The 23243-nt window shown below is 61.3% G+C and overlaps 9 protein-coding genes across 9 annotated transcripts; 4 read left to right on the top strand and 5 right to left on the bottom strand.

Annotated features, from left to right (window-relative positions):
- Positions 1-198: 198 nt before the first annotated feature.
- Positions 199-3131, top strand: ACA1_295390 (acidstable alpha-amylase; the record flags this gene model as incomplete). The annotated part of the gene is made up of 14 exons (XM_004368152.1): positions 199-321; positions 383-470; positions 578-607; positions 805-941; positions 1058-1213; positions 1324-1374; positions 1515-1655; positions 1779-1913; positions 2035-2123; positions 2248-2323; positions 2423-2438; positions 2525-2661; positions 2756-2901; positions 3038-3131. The coding sequence occupies 14 exons, from the start codon at positions 199-201 to the stop codon at positions 3129-3131; spliced, it is 1419 nt and encodes a 472-aa protein (XP_004368209.1).
- Positions 3132-3399: 268 nt separating this feature from the next.
- ACA1_295380 (Ankyrin repeatcontaining protein) lies at positions 3400-7341 on the bottom strand (the record flags this gene model as incomplete). Its single annotated transcript, XM_004368151.1, has 11 exons — positions 3400-3498; positions 3604-3717; positions 3865-4056; positions 4177-4303; positions 4390-4549; positions 4660-4885; positions 4989-5138; positions 5250-6430; positions 6461-6873; positions 6993-7072; positions 7285-7341. 11 exons carry the CDS (start codon positions 7339-7341, stop codon positions 3400-3402), a joined length of 2799 nt encoding a protein of 932 aa, XP_004368208.1.
- Positions 7342-7677: 336 nt separating this feature from the next.
- Positions 7678-12207, bottom strand: ACA1_295370 (Ribosome biogenesis protein; the record flags this gene model as incomplete). Its single annotated transcript, XM_004368150.1, has 8 exons — positions 7678-7953; positions 8147-10251; positions 10400-10716; positions 10832-10978; positions 11096-11301; positions 11401-11519; positions 11648-11885; positions 12073-12207. The coding sequence occupies 8 exons, from the start codon at positions 12205-12207 to the stop codon at positions 7678-7680; spliced, it is 3543 nt and encodes a 1180-aa protein (XP_004368207.1).
- A 300-nt stretch (positions 12208-12507) lies between these two features.
- ACA1_295360 (DC2like protein) lies at positions 12508-12951 on the bottom strand (the record flags this gene model as incomplete). The annotated part of the gene is made up of 1 exon (XM_004368149.1): positions 12508-12951. One exon carries the CDS (start codon positions 12949-12951, stop codon positions 12508-12510), a length of 444 nt encoding a protein of 147 aa, XP_004368206.1.
- Positions 12952-13092: 141 nt separating this feature from the next.
- Positions 13093-16357, top strand: ACA1_295350 (RNA binding domain containing protein; the record flags this gene model as incomplete). Its single annotated transcript, XM_004368148.1, has 14 exons — positions 13093-13248; positions 13329-13361; positions 13548-13634; positions 13742-13780; positions 13829-13860; positions 14003-14168; positions 14206-14300; positions 14407-14533; positions 14614-14789; positions 14849-14982; positions 15105-15206; positions 15322-15444; positions 15604-15767; positions 15896-16357. 14 exons carry the CDS (start codon positions 13093-13095, stop codon positions 16355-16357), a joined length of 1896 nt encoding a protein of 631 aa, XP_004368205.1.
- Positions 16358-16500: 143 nt separating this feature from the next.
- Positions 16501-17518, top strand: ACA1_295340 (Arl5family small GTPase; the record flags this gene model as incomplete). Its single annotated transcript, XM_004368147.1, has 5 exons — positions 16501-16610; positions 16694-16841; positions 17030-17113; positions 17197-17348; positions 17473-17518. The coding sequence occupies 5 exons, from the start codon at positions 16501-16503 to the stop codon at positions 17516-17518; spliced, it is 540 nt and encodes a 179-aa protein (XP_004368204.1).
- Positions 17519-17797: 279 nt separating this feature from the next.
- On the bottom strand, positions 17798-19992 carry ACA1_295330 (homeobox domain containing protein; the record flags this gene model as incomplete). Its single annotated transcript, XM_004368146.1, has 3 exons — positions 17798-17806; positions 17899-18372; positions 18484-19992. 3 exons carry the CDS (start codon positions 19990-19992, stop codon positions 17798-17800), a joined length of 1992 nt encoding a protein of 663 aa, XP_004368203.1.
- Positions 19993-20822: 830 nt separating this feature from the next.
- Positions 20823-21825, bottom strand: ACA1_295320 (uncharacterized protein; the record flags this gene model as incomplete). The annotated part of the gene is made up of 4 exons (XM_004368145.1): positions 20823-21037; positions 21114-21244; positions 21360-21476; positions 21587-21825. The coding sequence occupies 4 exons, from the start codon at positions 21823-21825 to the stop codon at positions 20823-20825; spliced, it is 702 nt and encodes a 233-aa protein (XP_004368202.1).
- A 121-nt stretch (positions 21826-21946) lies between these two features.
- ACA1_295310 (AP-1 complex subunit sigma-2, putative) lies at positions 21947-22809 on the top strand (the record flags this gene model as incomplete). The annotated part of the gene is made up of 5 exons (XM_004368144.1): positions 21947-22128; positions 22242-22350; positions 22425-22460; positions 22592-22690; positions 22777-22809. The coding sequence occupies 5 exons, from the start codon at positions 21947-21949 to the stop codon at positions 22807-22809; spliced, it is 459 nt and encodes a 152-aa protein (XP_004368201.1).
- Between the last annotated feature and the right edge of the window lie 434 nt (positions 22810-23243).

The following is a 23243-nucleotide window of genomic DNA, read 5'->3' as shown; positions in this document are numbered from 1 at the left end:
GCAAACTTGCTGTGCTACTCGCAACCGCCACCTGCCGATACGACGTTCTGTGATCCTTTGAGACAGTAGGCACCCCAGGCCGCAGAATTGGGTGTCAGTGCCGTCCAGGTGGGCTAGGCTGTTTGGACCAGTCTGCCCGGGCCACCAACAAGAACTCTCGGTCGAGATTTTATTGTTTTATCTTTTTACGCGGCAGACATGAGCGCGCCGCGAGTCGTTAGCCTGGGTCTGTGGGCCTTCTTGTTGTGCTGCCTCCTGTGCGGCAGCGCACCAGCACAGAGCGCCAGCCCAGCCGCCTGGAAGTCCCGCACCATTTACCAGGTACACCGCTTTAGTTAATAAATTAATTAATCATTAAAACAATAAATAATTGCTGGCGCAGCTCTTGACCGACAGGTTTGCACAAACGAGCGACGGCAGCTATGCCCCGTGCAACAACCTGTCCAACTACTGCGGCGGCTCCTTTCAGGGTACCCGAGAGAGGACCGCGTTGGCCGTGTTTGTCGACCGCCACCTTAAGTATTATTGTGTCGCTAATCGGCTGGTCTGTGTCTCGTGGTGGTGGCGGGTCTCGCAGGGATCATCAACCACCTGGACTACATTATCGGTACACCACCATTCTCAGTCTCAGCCTCGCGCTCATCATTCTCGAGAGCTCATCGGCGATGCGTTGACATTCATTCCACACGACGCACACGACACACACGACACGCGCACGACACGCAAACACGACGCACACAACATACACACACGACACGCAAACATGCAAACATGCAAACGCGCAAACACGCACACCCAACACAGGGATGGGCTTTGATGCCATCTGGATCTCGCCCATCGTCACCAACACGCCGGGCGGGTACCACGGCTACTGGTCGCAGGACCTCTTCGGCATCAACCCGCACTTTGGCACCGCCGACGACCTTCGCCAACTCATCAGCGTACGCTGGCCCGCCCCGATTATGGCTGGTGACACCAACCTCACGAAGCTGATGGTGGTGGTTGGTGATGGTTGGTGGTGATGGTGGTGATGATGATGGGTTCGCGATATGACCAGGCGTGCCACGCGCGAGGCGTCTGGGTGATGCTGGACGTCGTGGCGAATCACATGGGAGGCAACGTCCCAATGTCCCAGCTCAGCCCGTTCAACCAGTCCGAGCACTACCATCGATGCGTCGCCTGCCCCAGCAACTGCCAGATCAACGACTACACCGTACGTCGTCGGTCGTCGTCCGTGGTGGTGGTGGTTGTTGTTGTTGTTGTTCGCTGTTGTTCATTCGCATTCATTCGCTGAAAATGATCGCCTCCCCCCAGTGCTTCCAGCCCGAGGTGCAGCTGTGCAAGCTGGCCGGCCTGCCCGACCTCAACCAGACGGTACGGAGGCGGTGGCGAGGCGCGCATGAAATATAGTCTCTCTCTCTCTCTCGCACGCACGCACGCACGCACGCACGCACGCACGCACGCACGCACGCACGCACGCACACTATCATCATCATCACCACGTGTGCGTACAGAACCCGTACGTGAAGAGCCAGCTGATCAACTGGATTCGCACGCTGATGGACTACGGCTTCGACGGCCTCCGCATCGACACCGTCCCCGAGATCGAGCCCGGCTTCTGGGTCGACTTTGTCTCCGCCGCCAACACCTACGCCGTACTACCCCTTCCCATCCCTTCCAACATCCACTTTCCCTCAAATTCCGCGTTCGTTGATCAACGCGTGTGCGGTGTGTGCGTGTGCGTGTGCGGTGTGTGCGGTCCGGGGCGGGGCTTGCAGGTGGGTGAGGTGTTCTCGGACCTGAGCTGTTGCGCGACCTACCAGAAGCAGGCCCTGCCGGGGGTGCTCTCGTACCCGCTCTTCTGGACCCTTCGCTCCGTCTTCCAGCAAAAACAGTCCATGAACCAGCTCCAGGTCGGTCTCCCTCTCGCTCTGTGTGCCACACCGATTCCTTACCTGACACATTCGAATTTTGCACAATGTGTGTGTGTGCGTGTGTGTGCGGTATGTGTGGTGTGTGTGGTGTGTGCGACAGAGTACGTTCTTCAGCTACCAGAGTCAGTTTGCTGACATGGACCTGCTGGGCACCTTCATCGACAACCACGACAACGCCCGCTTCCTCAGGTACGCCGGCCCCCTATCGATATTTTTACTTATGATATCCCGCGATCCAATGGGCGCACACCATTCATTCGCGGCGGCTTGGTCTGACTTTGTTCTTTCGTCGTTGGCCGCCACGCACCATCAGTGGCACGAGCGACTACAAGCTCTACCAGAACGCCATCACCTACACCCTAATGGCGCAAGGCATCCCCATCATCTACGTACATACAATCACCTGCTCCATTTTTCTGTTTATTCATTTGTACCTCACTTCCCTATGCCCGCGACGGCTTTTTCTTTTCTTTTCCTCGCGAGCACAGTACGGCACCGAGCAAGGTACTTTTGGCCCTCTCTCTATTTGCTTCCCTCGCAAGACTCGATCGATCGATTGATTGATTGATTGGCGGCGGGTGATGGCGCAGGATACGACGGCACGAACGACCCCAACAACCGTGAGTCGCTCTGGCAGACGCGCTTCTCCACTCAGAACCCGCTCTACCAGCTCATTCGCACCATCGTCAGCTATCGCAAGCAGGCGCAGGTCTGGCAGTACCCCCAGGTAGGACACGCCATGTCGCCATACGACCATGCCCCGCGCAACTCACCATCACACGACGCACAATCGCACACGCACGCGATACGTGTGTCCACAGGTCCAGCGATACAGCGACGACACCTTCTACGCGTTCACGCGAGGCACCACGTTCGTCGCCCTCACCAACGCCGGCAGCAATTCGGGCACCCTGATGCGCACCATCACCTACCACCCCTACAAGGAAGGCACCAAGCTCTGCGAGATGTGCGCCCCACCTAACCCCCCCCCCACGCGCGCTCACAATTCCGTTTCTGTCGTATATGTGTGTGCGGTGGTGCGTTTCGTGTAGTAGCGTTGGCTTGGCTAACCAGCGTGCCTGGGTGTATGTGTACACGTGCAGCTTCTATCCGACCGACTGCGTGGTGGTGCAGAACGGGTCCTTCCCCGTGTACCTCGACAACGGCGAGTCGAAGATCTTCTATCCCGTCAACTAGCTCGCTCGCCTGCTCCCCCGCCCGCAAGCAACCCAGTCATCAATGTACCGTACCGGTTAGCGAGGGCCCACCTTTTTTTTTTAATAACAATTTTGTTCCATCCTCGGGCCAGGCTTAGGGGGGGGGGGTAACCAAGGGTTTGGGGTGAAGCGTTATGGTTTCGAGTTATGGGTTATGGGTTTGGGGTTTCACACGTGGTGGCAAATGAACTCTGCAAAAACGGTCGAAGAGATGTACAAATGGTGGTGATGAGGCCAGCGGGGCTCCACTACACGCGGCGGCGCTGGGCCAGGAGGTCCTGGTGGTGGCGCTTGAGGCGGTCCAGCTCCGCCTGCAGGTTCTGCTCCTTCTGCTGCTCCTCTGCCGCCTGACGATGTGCCGGACAACGAACACCACAAGCATGTTCGACCAATCATATCAATAATCGTAAATAGGGAGCATGTAAAGAGTGAAACGGGGAGAGTGAGGTTACCTGAGAGTCGAGCTTGGTGATCTCCTCTTCCCTGGCCTTGAGCATCCGCTCGGTAAAGTGGCGCCTCTCCTTGGCCTCCTCCAGCTTGTTCGCCAACAGCTGCCGCGGCGAAGTCTGATGGTCCGCGTTCATCACACACACGTTCATTCGACACACGACACGACACGACACACGAAGAACGAAAAAGCCGTGAGTTGGCGCGGAGAGAGAGAGAGAGAGTGAGAGGAGTTGAGGGGTTGGCGGGGAGGGGCGAGCGCGTACGACTTCCTGGGCCTGGATGAGGGAGACCTGCTTGGTGAGCTGTCGGAGGATGTAGTTCTTCTCCGGACTCTCGGGCAGCCGCTCGGCCATCACCAGCGGGCTGCCCACGTCGGTGTCCGCGCCCTGCCGGGGATCGGCACCCGCGCTCAGGAGCAGCTCCACAATGTCGACCCGTCCGGCCTTGACGCCATACTGCGCGCCACACGACACACGACACACGACACACGACACGACACGACACATAACGAGGAGAACCGGTTAATAGGCAACGCCGTGGCAGAGATCACGACGGGGGGGGGAAGCAGCGGGTACGTGGAGGGGAGCCTCGCCGCCGGCGTTGGTGATGGAAACGTCGGCGGCGCGCGCCAGCAGGAGTTTGATGGTGTGCAGGTTGCCGCTGTGCCCCGACCGAATCGCGCTGTGCAGAGCCGTCTCGCCGCTGCGTTTGTGCGTGTGTTGTAGTGCGCGCTTCGATGATGAGCGACATCGCAGTTGTGTGTGTGTGTGTGTGTGTGGTACGCAAACCTGGTGGGGTTCTTGAAGTTGACGGAGTTGCCCTTGAGGAGGTGGTCGAGGGCCTGCTCGAAGGCGTCGAGCTCCTTGTCCTTGGCCCCGTGTCGCACGAAGTAGTCGAGCGGCCTCGTGCCGTCGACGTTGGGCGACGTCACATCGGCCCCCGCGTGGACTGCGGAAAACCAGGAATGTCAGCCACAGACTGTGCGTGTCATGGAAGTTGTGTGTGTGGTGGTGGGTGGTGGTGTGTGGTGCGTGTGGTGTGTATGGTGTGGCACGAACCGAGGGCGTTGACGATGGAGGCCGAGGCGGAGGCCTGGCACACGCAGTGGAGCGGCGTCCACTGGCGGTTGTCCCGGGCGCTCGGGTTGGCGCCCTTCTGCTTGAGGAGGTACTTGACCAGCGACGGGTCGGCCTCCTCGCCGTAGCGCGAGCACGCGATGTGCAGCGCCGTCTGCCCGTCCTGGTTCAGCACCTCACCCGCCAGCTTGCCCGCCGCGTTGTGTAGCTGCACCCACACGCACGAAGTTAGTGAGAGGTGTGCGTGTGCGTGTGTGTCGTGCGGTGGTGCGTGTACGACTCGCGCATGATGAGCGGAGAAGGTGGCGCACCTTGATGAACTTCTTGAGGTCGTTGACGCCGCCCTGCTCCAGCACCTCGTTGAGGGTGGCGAAGGTGCGCTCCTTCTTCTCAGCCACCACCGACATCACCCCGAACGCCGCAGAGCCGCCTCCCGTCGACTCCAACAGCGCGCGCAGGTCCTGCTCGCCATCCACCACCCGACACACCACCGGTGAGCAGCGCTAATCTAGGTATGTGTGGTGTGTGTATGCGTGTGTGCGTGCGTGTGTGCGTGTGTGTGTGTGTCGTACAGCCTGCTCGCCGATGCCAGATCCGCCCTTGGGTCCGATGCTGGACTCCTTCTTGCCGAAGAGCATGGTGCGGCGCTTGCTGCCGCCCTTCTTCTCCCAACTGGGGCCGCCGCCGGCACCGGGCTCGCCGGCCGAGTCGAACGTGGCCAGCGTGACGGTGGGTGACGACGGCGAGGCCGGGCTCGCTGCGGCGGCAGACGCGGCCGAGTTGAGGAGGAGCAGGCGGGCGGCCTCCTTCTCCTCGCGCTCGCGGGCCTTGAGGGCGTCCTTCTCCTCCTTCTCCTTGCGCTTGCGCTCCTCCTTCTCCTTCCGCTCGCGCTCGCGCTCGGCCTCCTTCTCCTTCTTCTCGCGCTCGCGCTCCTCCTTCTCCTTCTTGCGCTCAAAGTCCTTCGCGCTCAGCGTGGCCCGCTTGTCGCGCTTCTTGGCCTCCTTGCGCAGGTCCTTCAGCTCGAGCCCCGGCTGGGGTGCCGGCCCGAGGCCCAGGCCCGGCGGTCCGCCCTGGCGCAGAGCCTGGGCGAGTCCCTGGGGCGCCAGCATGGTCACGGGGCGAAGGGTGCCCACCGCGGGGCGGGGCGCATTCGGGGCGCTCTGGCTCAGCGCACCGCCGGCGGGCGACGGGGCGGCCGAGGGGACGACCGGGCGGGTGACGGAGGGCGAGCCCAGGGGCGAGGCGAGGGGCGACGTTCCGGCGGAGATGGGCGGAGACGGGCGCGCCGTGACTGGGCGCGGCGGCACCGAACCCTGATGAGGCCTCATCAGCGTTTGCGAGAACGAGGGCGAGAGCGAAGCCGGCGACGAAGACGTGGGCGACGGGCTGGCGACGGGCGAGTGAGAGGCGGGCGAATGGGAAGAGGCGGGAGGCGACGAGACGGAGAGGTTGAGGTTCGCCCGGTCCCTGTGCGACGGCGGCGGTCCGATCGCGGCCGCAATGGGCGGCGCCGGCGGCGAGCGCATCGTCCCGAAGCCCCGACCAGCTGCGGGAGCCGGCGCAGCGGTTGCGGCCGCCGCGGCGCCGGGGGCGGTGGAGGGCGGGAGCGGCCGCACGAATCCGCCCCGACCGGCGGCGGCGGTGTTGACCGGGGTTCCGGCGGTGGCCGTGGTGGAGCCAGACGGCGACATGAAGGGCGGAGGGCCGCCGCTCACGGTGAACGATCGGCGGCCGTTCGAGGGGGGCGTGGGGACTGGCCGAGCGACCGGCAGGGGCCGCGCACCGGCACTCGCAGCGCCAGCAGCGCCGGGGACGGCGGGCGGCGGGCGAATGACAGGGACGGGCGAGTTGGAAGCAGCGGGCGCGGGCGCGGTGCGAGGGGCGACGGGCGGCGGCGCGCGTGCAGCGGAGGGCGCCGCCGACGCCGAGAGAGGCGGACGGGCGACGGGCACCGGGCGAAGCCCGCCGACGCCGACGCCGCCGGTGGGTGGTGGTGGTGGTGGTGGTGGTGGCCGCAGTAGTGGCGCGCGCAGCGGCGGTGACGGAGGGGTGCGGGCGGACCCCGCCTCCCGGAGCGGCGGCCCCGCGCTCAGCAGTCCGTGGCGGCATTCCACCGCCGCCGGGGGTGCCGCGCAGGCCTCCGACGCCGGCGCCCACGGGCAGCGACGCCCGGTGGTCCCTCGCCCCCGCTGCGAGCTGCGTGGGCCTGCCTCCCACACACCGTCCACGTGCGACATCACCACGCCCATGCTCAACGCCCGCCCAGAAGCTGTGGTGTGTGTGTGTGTGTGGCCGTTGTGTTGTGTGTTGGGTACCGCGGCAGGGGCGTGGGTAGGCTACGGCCGGCGTTGGGCTGTGCGGGTGTCGTTGTCGACGTCGCGGCGGCAGAGGGGTCCTGCACTGGTTTCCTTGGTACCACCGCTGCCCAGTACCGTTCAGCAAAATAGTAATAATAAACAAATATATGAATATAACTATATTTATAAAAATAGTGAAAAGGAAATAGGGTTTATAAATATGGCTTGGAGCACCCGTGAGGGGGGGGGTTAAACAATAACGTTTTGCGGGTGGGGCTCTACCTGGAGGGAGGGGCCGGTGGGAGGGTACTCCCCCACTAGCTGGGACAGCCAGGGAACGCCTGCGATCAGGCGGCAGCTCGCTCATCTCTCTCAATTTTTTTTTATTTTGGTCTTTGTGTCTTTCTTCCGCCTTCGGTGATTCGTGATGGCCCCCGAATTTCTTTGTCGGCAGTGCCTAGAAAAATCAGCCAGAGAGCGCAAGAGGAGGAGGAGGCGAGGATCCACACAACGACGAGGCAACGGTGCCGCCCATCAGCAATAACTCTGCCGCCTCCGAGGAGGGCACCGCGGACGATGGCGAAGCCGACGCAGCCCACAAATAACACTCTGTACGCACACAATAAAAATAATAATAAAAATAATAAAAATAAGTTGTGGCAGGGAGAAGGCTGCCTTTTGTTTGTGGACGGCTGCATCACGGCTACACGTCGCCCGCGTCGGCCTTGGACCCACTGCCTCTGTGTGGTCCAGAGTTCTTCTTCATGCGCTCCTCGAGCTTGCTCTTGGTGCGGAAGAAGCGCTTCTTCTGCTCCTGCTGTTTCTCCTTGAGCTTGGCGTCCTCCTTCTTCTTCTCGACCAGGTACTTCTTCCTCTTTTCGGCCTTCTTCAGCTTCATGTTCTTCGTCTGGTCGTTCTTCATCGTGTTGAGCTGCTGCAGCAGCGTGTGCACCTTCTTCTCATGCGGCTCCATGACCACCTGAGAGGGGGGAGGAGAGAGAGAGAGAAAGAGAGAGAGAGAATGAATGAATGAATGAGGCGGTGCTGTGCGTCGTTTGGTGTTGGTGTTGGTGTTGGTGTTGGTGTTGGTGTTGGTGTTGGTGTTGGTGTTGGTGTTGGTGTTGGTGTTGGTGTTGGTGTTGGTGTTGGTGTTGGTGTTGTATAGGAGGTACCTTGCGCTTGGTGCCGAGGGTGGGCTTGGAGCGCTTCTTGCTGTCCTTGGGCTTGGAGGCGAAGGGGAGGTCCTTCTGGAGGGAGGCGGGGATGCGGAGCGGGTTGAAGACGCGGCGCTCGCGGGTGATGGGTCGGTAGTGGGAGTCGGCCGAGTTGGGGACGGGGATGTTGCGCTCCTCGCGTAGCTCGCGCACGGTCTTCATGGCGCGCCAGCGGGTGCCCTTCTTCTGGTCGCCGCGGCCGGAGAGGAGCGAGGTGATGGGGTTGTAGTACTTCTCGACCTTGACGCCGAACCAGGTGCGGAGGAAGACGATGTCGGACATGAGGACCTTGTCCTCGAAGGTGGCGCGGTAGGCGCCCGGCGGCTGGGCGGCGGCCTTCTTGATGGCGCCGCGGATGCCCGAGACGGTGCGGATGGCGGCGCCCTCGAACCTGGCCACCTCGAGCGCGCTGGAGAACATGCCCTTGATGAAGGCCGTGTTCTTCATGATCTTGTAGGGCGCGCCCGTGAGCTTGAGCTTCTTGACGATGCTGAACGACTGGTCCAGCTCCAGCACCACGCCCGTCGCGCTCACCCGGAACGAGGGCTTCTCGTTGGACAGCGTCTGGAAGGCGATGAGGCCCGTGTTGGGCGGCGTGATGGGTCCGTAGAAGGTGGCCACGCAGTGCATGTGCTCCGGCGTGTACTTGAGCATCCGGTTGCGCCCGTTGTGGTCCTGGATGGCGTACACCGGCAGCGCCTGGAACCGCCGCCAGCCCAGCGAGAAGATGAGCGGGTCGTTGGTCTTGAGGATCTTCTTGTGCCACCGGTGCCGCTTCAGACGCGCCTGCACGAACCCCAGGTTCTCCTCCGACGGCAGCAGCCCGCCCACGATCACCGGATAGATCGGGTCGAAGCACTCCACGAACTCGGCCGGCACCCCACCCACCTTGAGCCGCACGTACGCACCCGCGCGCACGCCCTCCAGCTCGGCACGCGCCTCCGGCGACAGACTCGCGAACCCGTCCTTCGACGCCGACGCCGCCGCCGACGCGACCGTGGTGCCGGCGGCCTCCTCGAGGCCTCCCCCGACGTCGCCCCCATTCGCCTCGCCCTCCTCGGCCTTGGACCCGTCGTACATGTCGTCAAACTTGCGCTTCATCGCCAGCTTGGCCTTCAGACGCGCGTCCTCGTCGTCGTCTTCCTCGTCATCGCTTCCATCACCGCCCTTCATGTCCCCGTCCTCGTCATCGTCGTCGTCGAGGCCGAGGCCGCCGCCGGCGGCGTCATCGGCCGGCTGCGCGGGTCCGGTGCCTTCGTGTGCGTAGGTGAATCTCTGGCGGAGCTGTTCGCGCAGGTCGTCGAGGTCCGGGCGGTCCGAGTCGAGCAGGGCCAGCGTTGGGTCGTCGGCCTGCCGCAGGGCCTTGGTCGAGTCCTCCTCCTCGCCCGCCCCCATCGCCGCCACCCCGCGCCGCCTCGCTGCCGCCGCCGACGATGCGCTGTTGGGCTTGCCATCGGCGGCAGCGGCGGCGCCGTTCTTCTTCTTGGGGCGGAAGAACTCGTCGCCGTCGTCGTCGCTGCTGTCCTGGGCCTCGTCGCGCTTGTCCTTGTTGCTGCCGCCCTGGTCGTCGCCGTAGATGAGGCTCGAGAGCGATGCCGACCGGCTGCTCCCGCCCAGGTTGAGCTTGGCCTCCCACTCTGCCACGATGCCCAGCTGCCTCGACCTCGCCGCCTTCTCCGCCTCTCGCGCGCCCATGTCCCCCTCCTCCTTCTCTTCATCCATGTCCTCGCCGTCGTCGTCTTCGTCGTCGTCGTCGTCGAAACTGAGCCCTGCACTCTGCCGGCCCTCCTCGCCCTCTTGGTTGGCCCACGGCATGCGTCCGTTTCGTGCCCGCGCCGCCGCCCCGTCGTAGTCCTCCTCGTCGTCCTCCTCGTCATCGTCGTCTTCCTCTTCATCTCCGTCGTCATCCTCATCCTCATCTTCGTCATCTTCGCCGTCGTCCACGCTCATGCTTGCTCGGGCGGGGGCCGAAGAAGAAGCGCCGAAGAAGCGGACGTTGCTCTCCTCCAGGAGCTTGTCCAGGGGAGCCTGCAGGCCCTGCAGCTCCTTCAGCATCTTGTCGCCTGTGGTGGCGCGATGATGATGATGATGATGATGATGATGAATGATGAATGATGGGGATTACGGGTTAGTTACTCCACCTCATCGACCACCGCACACGCCCAATGGGGGGGGGTTGTGATGACCGGAAGAGGGGAGGGGTGAGCACACCTTCGCCGAGTTCGGTCTCTTCGTCGTCGTCGGCGGCGCGCTGTTTAGCGGCTTCGAGGGCGGCGGCGGCCGACGGGTGATGTAGGTTGATGTAGACGACGTCGTTGTCGTAGGCGACGTTGCCGATGTCGCTCATGGGGGCGTAGAGCAGCTTGTCCTTTTCGTTGAGGGTGCGCTTCCGCTCCTGCGAGGGCAGCGGGCACGGGTCGCCCAGAGCCGTGAGCTCCTCGAGCCCAAAGTCGCCGCAGCCCGGCACGTGCACCTTGGTGCTCGGCTTCAGGTACGTGCCCCGCACCCACCCGTACAGCGTCACGTCCCTGCTCGCCCCCCAAACCACCCACCCACACGTGAGACACACACACACACACACACCGGACAAGGAGCAAAAGAGCAAAAGAGCAAAGAGCAAAGGAGAAGAGAAAAGAGGGGCACCTGGGGCAGGTGTTGTTGGAGGAGCGCTTGAGCTCGGGGTCGGTGAGGTCCTCGACGCGGTCGACCAGCACGTAGGGGTGCGTGTTGCGCCAGATGAGCGGACGGAACTTCATCACCGAGATGAACCGACCCAGGTTCAGCACCTCCCTATTGTTGCCAGCAGCAGCAGCAGCAGCAGCGTTAGGTGATTAGAAAAAGCATTTGGTGGGGCGGGGCAGAGCACGAGAGCAATTTGGGGGGGGGATGACAAGGTCCGTGTGTTACCGTTTCTTGTAGCGGCCGTTGACGTGGAGGCCGGTGAGGTAGAAGAGCTTGGCGCCCTGGTAGATCTCCGTCCAGAAGCGGTGCTTCATCTGCTTCTTGGTGTTCTTGAGGGTCTTGGCGCTCTTGAACTCGTCCATGTGGGTGAGCACGCCCATGATACGCGGGAATCCGTGCACTTGCAGCACGTTCAGAAACTCGAACGTTTCCTGCGTACGCGCGCGTGTAGCGCCGTCAGTCGCGGTGCCAAGCAAAGCCCAAAGCCCCATCGGGAGAAGGGGGGGGGAAGAAGGAAGAGAAAGGAGCACCATCTCGAACCCAAAGTGGGCGTCCACGACCAGAAGCACGAGGTCGGCGACCTTGGCGATGTCGAGCATGGCATTCATGTCATTGGGGCACTCGAAGAAGGTCAGGCGGCGCTTCTTGCCTGCAGTAAAGGAGATGAGCCACGCAATTGCATAGCGTGTGCGGTCGCGAGCGTGTGTGGCCGTGTGCGTGTGCGATTTGCGCGCGTGCATGGGCGGCGGAACGCTGCAGGGGGGGGGGTTTACTGACCTGAGACAACGGTGATGGGTCCGTTGATTTTGGTGAGGTTCTGGCCGGTGTAGTGATGGACCAGAGAGCGGATGACGGTCGACTTGCCCACTCCGGGAGGGCCCACCACGGCGACGAGCACCGGCGGCGGCTCCTCCGGCGTGCGGTCAACGAGGGGCGCGTGCTGCTTCTTTTCCTCCTGGTCCAGCCGCCGGCGCGTTCGACGCGTCGCACTCGCCACCGAACGCAACGCAAACGCCTGCACCGCGTTTACACACGTCTTAAAAATGGCTCTCCCTTTTACTTGTAAATGCATGATTAATATATACTGTATATTAATATGAATTAACATTATAATATTATGAATTCATATTATTAATCTTCCCCTTCCGCCGCACAGTGGGCGGCTATCACAGCCAAGCGGGGCGAGTGGGGGAGGGGAGGACCTTCGGGTTGCGCTGCTTGGCGGCTTCATTGTCGGCGGGCTGGTTCGTTTGTTTGGACAGCTGCCTGGCCTTTTTCTTTTGTGCCTTGGGTCCGGCCTTGGGCTTTCTGTGCGGGTGTGCCGCCTGCTGCTCCATGATGTCTTCTTGGCGATTCCTATGTCCTCCGGAGGTGATGGGAGAAGGAGGGTGCCAAACGAGGCCGGCGAAAGAGCACCGGGAAGATCGGAGGATGTCACGCGCAGATGATGCCGCGGCTGTGTGATGTTGTGGCAGCAACCCCGCCGAGGACTTTGCCTCTCCGGGTTCTGCCCTTTTTCTCCGTGTTTAGAACAAAGAGAAATTACGTGGGGAAACAACGAGGCAGCGGGAAAATGAGAGCGGAAAAAAGATCTGTATTTTGGCGGGGGGGTTGGATTGGAATGGGGGGATAGGAGATCAAGAGTGCTGGTAGTTGGGGAGCTTCATCTTGAGGAAGACGATCGCCAGGTTGTAGGCGATGAAACAGCACACGCCGCCGCAGATGAGAAGGAAGTATCGATTCTTCGTCTCGAGGCCCTTGGCGTTTGCCTTATCGAGGAGAATGACACCGAAGCCGCCCAAGATGAAGAGGAAGCCCGCCGACAAACCCTCGACGATGAACTGACCGTTGATGCGATACTGCAAGAACACTACGGGCTTCACTGAGCCGTTGGGTTCCTGATGGCTTCCGATGGAGGGCGGCTCGACGATGATGTCGTAGATGATGCCCGAAAAGACGAGGAAGCACGACAGGAACACGAATGCGAACACTGTCATCGGTCCCGGAAGGCTCACGCTGGGAACCCTGAGGCGAAGGTTGGGCACCCTCAAGAAGTGGAAAGGAAGCTCCAGCACGTCCATCCTTGTGTGTGTTGTCGTTTGCAGCGTAGAGCGCACTGCCGTGCGTGTCACTTTACCCCCCCCCGCAAAAAGAAAACAATGCTGAGGGAAATGGATGAGAAAAGGCCGGGGGGAGCACAAAGCCACAATCAAGCAGGAGAGATGGACGTCGTAAAGGAGACCTTCTCCGCGCAGTTTGAGACCATCAAACAGGCCATTCTGTCATGCGACTTCGTTGCCATCGACACAGAACTCACGGGTCTCTCGGCCTCCAAAAAGGCGAGGATTAACTCTTTGGACTCCGTGGAAGAGCGCTATGTACGTGCCCACCCCTGACAGCTTTCGTTGCCTTTGGGGCGGCGTGGGCAGGAATTGAAAATAGGAACGCACCTCTGCAGGGCAAGCTTCGGGAGAGCGCTTCCAAGTTCATGGTGCAGGACACCCTCCCCTCTTTCCTAAGCTTTAGGTGGTGGTTGGCCACGCAGCTGCACACCCGCCCGTCTTCACTTCGGGTGACCCTCAGCTTCCCATGTTTTTAACACGTATGTGTGGTGTGTGGTGTGTGGTGTGTGGTGTGTGGTGTGTGGTGTGTGGTGTGTGGTGTGTGTGGTGTGTAGACAATACAATGGGGGTTGTGCACGTTCACGAAGACCTCTGAGGGAGAATATGTGGCCCAGCCCTTCAACTTCTACGTCTTTCCCAAGGTACGCGTGCGGTCGTGTTGGTCGTCTGGCTCGCTCGCGTGCGCTGGGAGGGAAGGAGCCTCTGAGCCACCCGTGTTGTCATCTCTGTTGTGTCGTGCGCAATGCAGCCTTTCCACCCCAACCTGGACTACACCTTTGTGTCGTCGGTTTCGTCCTTGCACTTCCTGGCCTCCAACAACTTTGATTTCAACAAGCTCATCTACCACGGCATCCCGTGGCTGCGCAGGTTTCCCTCCTCCCCCCTACGCCCGCCCACCGCACTACGCAAAGGCAAACATTTTAGTTTAATTTACATATTTTTAGGAGTACATATTCATTTGTAGTGTGTAAGATGTATAATGCTGCTCACTCGATGCCCACTCGACCAGAGATGAAGAGGAGCGGATCAGAAGTTCCCGACCCGCAGAGGCCGCGGGTGGCGCACCAAAAGATGACGTGGCTCTGGGCGACAAGGACAAGGCCTTCATCGACGCCATCTGGTCCGCGCCTCTCTTTCCCCGCTTCCGGCGCATCTCTGTGGGTCCACCGAGCAGGGTGCTGATGGTGAGGACGATCGTCTCGCAGTGTGCAGATCGACGAGTGGCTGAAGACGGGAGAAAAGGAGCTCAGGCTGGCTCCTTGCAACAGCTTCCAGCGGCGCATCACCTATCAGGAAGTCGCCAAGAGGTCCACACTTGGCCCAGCCTCTCTCTCTCTCTCTCCCTTCTCATCGTTCTGTCTCGCGTTTGTGTGTCGTGTTGCGTCGTTGGTGGTTGGTCGTGCTGCACGACAGGTACAACAACGCCATCGATGCGTCTGCGCAGAGCGACGAAGGGTCGCACCTGCGCTATATCGTCCTCAGTCGCTTGAGCGATGAGGAGAGGAGTGCCAAGCGCCAGGAAAAGGCCCAGCAGGGCGATGTACGTTGACCACCGCCAAGCGGACAAAGTCTTCTGCTGCCTGCTCGCTCACTCGGTTTTGTCGTCACCTGCGCACGCAGGCGGAACTGGAGGCGGCGGTCGGATTCAGGCGGGTCATCGATGTGCTGACTGAAGCCAAGAAGCCTGTCGTGGGCCACAACTTGCTGCTCGACCTGGTCCACACGCTCTCGTTCCTCCAGTTGCCACCGCCCACGAGCGACCAGTTCAAGAGCCAACTGCACTCCCTGTTCCCCACGTACGTGAATCACCCTCAACACACTGCTCCATCTCTCTCTCTCTCTCACACACACACAGGATTGTGGACACCAAGTTCGTGGTCAGCAGCTCGCCCGAGCTGGTGAGCCAGTGCGCGTCCACGGCGTTGGGCGATACCCACGCGGCCTTCGATGGTCCCCGCTTTCAGGACCGCCCCGCCATTTCCTTTCCCGGTGCGTGCACCACACGCGGCCTCCCTTCTGGCAACCAGACACGATATGGGTACTGAACTTACGCATGCGTGTGTGGTGTTGTGTGTGGTGTTGTGGTGTTGTGTGTGTTCCCCCGAGGACAGCTGGGTTCGGGGCCTACGCTGAAGATAAGTCGCGCTTCCACGAGGCGGGCTTTGATGCCCTGATCACCGGTGTGGCTTATCTGCGCATGGCCTACCATCTGGGTGCGGGCCACCACCCTGCCACCCTACTCGAGACAGAGCAACCACTCAAGACGTGGCGTGTGCGACGTGTGTCATGCGTGTGCTGGCGTTGGTTCAATGGTTGGGGTGACCGCAGCCGAGGCGAGGACCGGGAGTGCGGATGATTTGCTGCCCACGGGTCCGCTGATGGAGGAGTACCGCAACAAGCTGTTCCTCCTACGCTCGGACATTCCCTACTACAACCTGGCCGGCCCTGACCGTACGCTCGAGAGCCCCTCCCTCCCCCCCCGCCCACTTTCTCTCGGCGACATAGCCCCCTCCTCCCCCCCGGGTGTATCGTTGGCCGTTGGTTGGTGGGTGGGCAGCCCCGCACTCACTCCGCTCTTCTGACCTGGTTGGTGGCTGGTGGCGGCTGCAGCTACGCCGGACCGAGCCGGGGTGTTCTACGTCCACAACTTCAGCCCCTCGCTGCGCACGGGCGACATTGTGCGCCACTTTGGCTCCTTTGGGCGGGTGTTCGTCAACTGGGTCGACGACACCTCCCTCTTTATCACCCTCTCCGACAAGGCCCAGGCGCCTCACGTACCCCCCCCCTCCTTTTCCCCCTCTTTCATCTTCCTTTCGCCCGCCACTATCCAGAACATGTTGCCGTGGCCGTCGTGGTGGTGCGGGTGGACTCACCTGTACTTCAACTACATCGACGGTACCAGGTCATGGCTCACTTCGACGGCGTCGAGACCAGGCCGCCGTTTGACGTGCTCGACAGTGCGGGCTATCAGGCGTGGCGGCATTCCCTCGATGGCGCCCCCTCGAGCGTAGGTCTACGCTCACCAACGTCCCCGCTCCACCCCTACGCGCCGGGATCCCTCTCGTCGCCCTACTCCCCGCGCCCTCCGGCTGCGTCGTCGTCGTCGGACGCTCGTTCCGCCACGACCGGCAAACGCAAGCGGGACGCCCCTGAGGAGCTGGAGGAGGGCGAGATACGCGAGGAGGGCCTGCCCACCGCCACCGCCACCACCGAGGAGGAGGAGGAGGAGGAGCAACGCCAGGCCAAGCGCGGCCGCCACGAAAAGGAAGGCGACAACAACGGCCACCACCACCACGAGGAGGAGGAGGACGAGGAGGCCCGGCAGAATGACGACCAGCCGGCGTCGTCGTGTCTCCTCCAGTAGGCGCAAATGTAAGAAAATAAAAATGGCATTTATTTTGGTTTTCGCCGTTTCTCTGGCGTTTTTCTTTGATCCGATCGATCAACACGTCACCGGCAGAGAGGAGGAGCATCCGGCTGCAAGGGGCGTTAAGATACGGCAGAACCATGGGCGTGTTGTTTTCAAAGGTATGGCAAGCCTTCTTCAGCTACGACGAATTCAAGGTCATCATCGTGGGTCTCAACAACGCCGGCAAGACCACCACCCTCTACAAACTGTATGGCCAGCTCCACCACCACCACGGGACGTCGCACGATCTGATTTCTTTTTTGTTTGTTTGTTTGGTCGGGGGGAGCAAAGGCTTCTGAATGAAGTGGTGGCGACAGCCCCCACCATCGGCAGCAATGTGGAGGAGATTGTCTACAAGAACATCAAGTTTGTGATGTGGGACATCGGGGGACAGGAGGCCGTGCGGTCCTCGTGGACCACCTACTACGTCAACACCCACGTACCTCCCCCCGCCCTGCCATTTCCCTCCGCTCGTGCCACGCGCGAGTGCCCCTTCTCCTCCTCCTCCTCCTTTCGTGGGAACGCTCACGTAGGCCCACCACCACCGCCACCAACCGCGTTGCACGCGGCATCTTTATGGTGCCTCTACACACCTGTTTTTGTTGTGAAAATGTGGTCATGTGGCAGGCGGTGATCCTGGTCGTGGACAGCACAGACCGTAAGAATGTGAAGATCGTGAAGGAGGAACTCGAGAAGATGCTTCGACACGAGGTGCCCGAGACCTCTTCTTCCTCCCCTTCCCCCGCCCCGCTGACTGGTGGTGGCGGTGGTGGCGGTGCGGGCCACTTGACCAGTCGCTTCGCACGGCCAAGATACTGGTGTTCGCCAACAAGCAGGACCTGAAGGGGGCCATGACCTCGGCCGAGCTCTCCGACGCGCTCAATCTGCACGCCGTCAAGGACCACGACTGGCACATCCAGGCCTGCTGCGCTCTCACGGGAGAGGGGTACGCCCCTTTTCCCTCTCTTCTTACTTGCCCCCCTCCCCCGCCCCCTCTTGCGCGCTCTCTAACCACCTCTCTGCGTGTGTTGTGTGTGTTGTGTGTGTGTGTGTGTAACATGCGCCGGCAGGTTGTTTGCGGGCATGGACTGGCTGGCGCAGCAGATCAAAGGATGAGCGAGACGGCCGTGTGGACCATCCGGCCGGACAGAGTGGCCACTTCGCGAGCGAGTATGTAGATATGGGCGTGTGTGGCCAGCAACCCCCCCCCCAACCACCAAACCTGCGCGCCCGGGCTTCCCCCATTTTTTTTTGCTTGCTTTGCTTGCTGCTGGTGCAGTTGGCGCGAGCGATAAACCAAAATCAAACCAAAACCAAGCCAAGAAGTGTGCGATCATCGAAGGAATCCCTTCCGTTGTCGTCGTCGTCGTTTTATCTCTTTCTACTTTCTTACAATCAGCCGTGCTGTACATGGTGGGTGGTGGTTGGGGGGGGGAGGTGGTTCAGGCCGTGTGCGTGCCTCACTGTCGCTGACATTGGTGTGGCGCGCCGGGCACCGTGGGCGGGAGCGGGGAGGAGAGAAAGCGGAGGGGAGAGTGGTGGCCCACCAGCTGCACGCTGCCGCCGCTGCTGCCGGTGGTGGTGGTGGTGGGCGGGAGCATGAAGGGCGGGCCGGGGCGGAGAACAGCTGCGGTGTGGTGGCCGAAGGCGGTGTAGCGCTTCTTGGGAGGTGCGGTCGAGGGCGGGAGGGCGAGCTTCCTCCGTTCGCTGAGGAAGGAGTAGGGCAGCGACGAGGAGAAGCCCTGGCCGCCGCCGCCGCCCGGCTCATCGACCTCCATCGCGGCACTGCTGGTCGCCTCGCCTTTGGCCTCCTTGGCCTTGCCTCCTCCCCTCGCCTTGCTGCTACTGCTGCTGCTGCTGCGATCGTTGGCGGCGGCTGCAGCGGCGGCGGCGGCCTTCTTGGCCTTGGCAGCTGCGGAGGAGGGCCGTTCCTTTCCGGCCGCGACTCGTCGTTCCTTGGCCCGCTTGTTCTGTTGGTTGCCACGTGCGTGCGTGAGACTATGCAAAGAAAGCAGATGGCGACACGCAACTGTGTGTGTCGTGTCGTGTCGTGTGTCGTGTGTTTAGTGTGGCGGGTGTACCTGGAACCAGTTCTTGACCTTGGAGGGCTTCATGCCGAGGCGTTCGCCCGTGTGGCGGATGAGCTCCGACGAGGGGAACTTGTCCTCGCGGTACATCTTCTCCAGCACCACGACCTGGTCGGCCGTGGCCCTCTTCCGCTCCACGGGCCTCTTCCGCTTCCGGTGGTGGCCGGTGCCGGTGGTGCTGCCGCCGCCGCCGCTCTCCAGGATCTCTTCCTCGCACAGCAGAAGAGTGTCCCCGTCGTCGTCCTCGTCCACCTCGACGTCGTCATCGGCGGCTTCGTCGTAGCTGGTGGCCGCCTCCCCGTCATCGTCCGAATTGTAGTGCCTGGCGGCGGCATCGGCCCGCTTTCGCTTGCGGGTGGCCCGGAGGACCACCTCATTGTCGTCGCGGGCAGTCACGACCGTGGCCGCGGACCGGCTCACCCGCGGCGGACTGCAGAGAGGAGCGGGTTGGCTGTCGCCGGCTGGGACCACGGCCGGAGACGGAGCCTTATCCTCCTCCTCCTCTTGCTGCTGCTGCCGCCTCCGGTGTTGGTGGTCGTGGAGGCGGCGGCGCTCTCGTCGTCGCAGGCGTCGCTGGTCGCGGTAAACCCGCTTGGCCTCCTCGCGGCGCGCTCGCTTCTCTGCGCGGGCCTGCTCGACACCCGACGACGAGGGGGCGTCCTCGCGCCCCTTCCATTCGGCTTCCGTGGGACGCCTCTCCTGGCGCCCCTCCTCCTCCTCCTCGCGACTCTCCCCTCCGCTGTCGTGGCCGTTGTGGCCGCCGCCGCCGCTCTTCTTCGCGTGGTGGTGCTGGTGGTGCTGCTGGTGGTCATCACGGGAGGCGAGGGGGGGCTGCTCGGTGTCTTGCTTGAGGGAAGGGTGCTTGAGGGCCAGCAGGAAGAGAGCGTTGCGCATGATCTCCTCCGCACCATCGGTTCCGCCCCCGCCGCGCGGCGGCGGCAGCAGCCCTGGTGGTGGCGGCGGTGGTACCGATAAGCGGGCCGCCGACGCCGCCGCCCGGGGGTCGTGCGGTGGTGGTCGTTGCAGCAGCAGCAGGGGGGGTGGTGGTGCTCCTCCGGCTGCCCCGTGGTGGTGGTGGTGGTGGTGGTGTAGGGGCGCCGGGCCAGGGGAGGCCGGGGAGGCCTCGGGCAGCTCTGGGCGCTGCTCGCCCTCCTCCTGGCCGTCGTCCTCCTCCTCCTCCTCGTCTTCGTCTTCGATGATCTCGAGACCCGTGTCCTCATGACGGTCGTCGTCTTCCTCCGACAGAACGTCGTGGTCGTCCTGGTCGTCCTGGTGGTGGTCGAGGAGGGGGCGCTGCTCGGTGGTGGGGGCAGCGGCGGACATGATCGCCCCGCCGGGAGCAGCCCTGCGCAGCCGGTGGAGGTGGAGGGCGTGCTGCTTCTCCTCCTCCTCCTCCTCCTCCTCCCCCACGTCGTCGTTGTTGTTGTCGTCGTCGTCGTCGTCATTGGCGGTGGTGGTGGTGGTGTAGAGGTGGTGGTGCGCTACTGGCGCGCAGGCGGTCATGGCCGGCACCAATGTGCGTGGCCACAGCGAGGGCGAGCTGGTCCCGCTGCTGCTTCGGGGAAGATGCAAAAAACCACCACCACCACCGGTAGTGGTGGTGGTGGTGGTGATGGCAGACGTCGTCGTCGTCGTGGTGGGTGGGGTGTGTACAAAGTGGTGCAGGCTCCCGGCGGGAGGAACGTCAGGGCTGCGAGTGGTGGCGGTGGGCACCCGTTCTACTGGAGTAGTAGTGATCGAAGAGGAGTAGGTGTGGCAGATATGGTCGTTAATGGCGGTGCTTGCGAGTACTCGCGTGGTGGGTAATAGGAGTAGCCGTAGTAGTAGTAGAGGGGGTAGTCGTACTCGTGAGTAGTGGGGTGGTGTGCTGTGGTGTGGGACAACGAACGAATGGAAGGACGAACTGCCGCAGCGGCGTGGCCTTTACTACGAGTCCCGCCCCCCCGGAAGGCCAGGTACTGGTCAAAGTCCGACTTCTCCTCGTATGGGTGGGCGTCACGCCCTTTCACTGGGCAAAGTCCGACAAACTGGGTTATTGCAAGGAATCTTACCCCGTCGGAGTCTCCTTCATTCCGCGGAAGAGAAAGTGGCGATAGCACTTACCATAACCCGTCGTGAATGAGCCGGATAAATCCCAGCATGCCATAATTTGCTGCCTTTTCTTTGCCTTCACCGGGCATCTTTCCCTGGACAGGAAGTGACACCATGGTATGACTCCAGACATGGAGATCCCTGACAGAAGCTTCCTGAAGCTGGCAAAAGGCATTTTATTGTAGCAATTTTCTTCCGCCACGGCAAGAGAGCCAAAAAGTTTACATTTACGTTGCCAAGACTCACTTGCCCACGGGGAGAACTTCGTAGGTGGGAGCAGTTGACCCATACGTAGTGGTGGCCTTGCTATCGCCAACAGACCCATAGGAGGTGCTGTAGGTGGACCCAAGACCCTTGTGTGGTGTGGTGGCGTAGAAATCGCCAAGCACGTTGGGATCAGGCTCCATCGCAACCTCCACCTGGTCCACTGCATAGCCCCCCTGACGTCTGCCCTCAACTGCGAACGCAAACACACACAACAACTGAGCGTCCTACGCAACCAAAAAGGAAGGGGAGCGGGGAGGAAACCGTACTCTTCTTGTAGTCCTCTTCGATGATGTCGCGGAAGTAGACATACATCATCAGGTGCATTGCGCCAACCAGCATGGCCAAGATACCAGCCAGCACTCCGAGAGGTCCCATGATTGTCGTCAGCAGGCCCACGCTATTTGTGCCCACGCAACGGCCGACCGGTTCACTTTGTGAGAGACCACCCTCGCTGAGGCATGGGGGGCAGGGTCCTGAGAGGGGAATGCGCAATGATATATTGAAACGAGTACCAGAAGGTGAAGATGCCCCGGCCATTGTAGGCAGCAAGGAACATCGCCCAGCGGAAAACGATGTCCCTTATTTGCGGAATGGGGAAAGCAGCCATGACCACCATCACGCTGCAGAACCTGCGTGTGTGCGCCCCCACCACCACCGCCGCCGAGGCGTGAGTCGGGCGGGAAAAAGAGAGGGGTGGGGGGGGGATAAAACTACAGAGAGAAGATGGGGGACAAGGTACAAAAGAACGATCCCACCTATCCAGCGGAGAAGGCTGAAGCCGGCGAGTATGCCAAGAAAGATCGCTACGCAAAGAAAGATGCCCGTGACGAAGGTGAGGAGGTTCATCATCCACACGGTGGGCTTGGCTTCCAAGTATCGGCGCAATCTGCCGCGCAGCCCCTCCGCGGGGGTGGCCAAGTTGCCATCTGTGGTCAGGTAGACCGTTTCGTTGGGGGCCAGTATGGCCGTGTTTTCCATCATCTCGGCCCAGCCCGTTTGTCGCGCCTACTTCTGTGGCCCAGAAAAATAAATATATAAAAAGAAAATACAACAAAACAGCTTATGGTGGCATTTTCTCAACAGTAAAGGCCCACGCACCATGATCCACTTTGTGTTGCTCCTGAATCGGCAGGGCAAGACGCGCCTGGCCAAGTGGTTCTCCACCTACACTGCCAAACAGCGCGCCCGTTTCTCGCGGGAGGTTTCCACCTTGGTTTTGAATCGTAATGCGCGCTACTGCAACATAATCGAGTGGAAGGAGCACAAGCTCATCTACAAGAGGTACCTCTCATACTGGCTCTGTGCGGGAGAACTTTAGGCGATGTTGGATTCCGAATAATGAAATAACCAGGCAATGATAATGATAATAAATTAATAAATCAATTTATTAATAGATATGCAAGCCTCTACTTCGTGGCCTGCGTGGACTGGAACGACAACGAGCTGGTAACTCTCGAAACCATCCATCACTTTGTTGAGATCTTGGACAAATACTTCGGCAACGTACGCTGCACCCGTCCTTGCGCCTTGCCTGCATAACGCGTTACTCACGCCGGGTTGATGAGGGGTGGTTGCAGGTGTGCGAACTGGACCTGATATTCAACTTCCACAAGGTGCTCCCCTGCTCAGCCGTGTCCCGCCCGTTCGCTGGCTGCTCGGTGATCATTCATCATGATAACCGGGTGGATTGGTTCTTGTTGCGTGCGTGCGTGCGTGCGTGCGTGCGTGCGTGGGGGGAGCACAGGCCTATTTCGTCCTCGACGAGCTTATCGCCACGGGCGAGCTGCAAGAATCTTCCAAAAACGCAGTGCTTCGCTGCGTGGCCCAACAAGACGTCCTCCAGGTTCGTTCCTGCTCCTGTTCGTTGCGTTTCTCTGATTCCCCTGCCACCTGTTCATTCCTCCCTCCCCTCTCTTAACATCACAACAGGAAGCGCCCCACGAAAACAAGGCCGAGCTCTAATCTGTATAGCTCGTGTTTGTTCCACTGCGCGCCACCATTTCAAGTTTTAAGGACCTTCACCCACAACTACCTGTTGGGTGGGTACATTCTCAGCCGATCTTGGTCTGTGGTGCTGCCGCGCGGGTTCTTGTAGTACTCCGTCCGGAAGGCACGACCTGCATCGCTCTCACCTGGTGGTGGATGATGAATGGTGGGTGGTGGACGTTAGCAGTCAGTGAAGCTACTCATTCCCGTCCTGCTGTGAGAAATCCGCGCATCCAGCGGGAAAGGCTGCGTGCCGTACATTCCTGTACAAGAATTCCAGCGATTTTGGTCGCCCTAGCAGCCACAACGACGATGCCAGGACACCACACATTAGGGGGGTCTGGGTCAGACACCAACAGATGAGAGGGCATGGATGCGGAAGAGGAACCCAAGTTTTATGAGCTGGCGCC

Source organism: Acanthamoeba castellanii (assembly GCF_000313135.1).
Source record: "Acanthamoeba castellanii str. Neff unplaced genomic scaffold scf7180000084777, whole genome shotgun sequence".
Classification (NCBI taxonomy): Eukaryota; Discosea; order Longamoebia; family Acanthamoebidae; genus Acanthamoeba; species Acanthamoeba castellanii.
The sequence above is the reverse complement of the archived record's forward strand: the minus strand, read 5'-3'. Positions and strand labels throughout refer to the sequence as shown.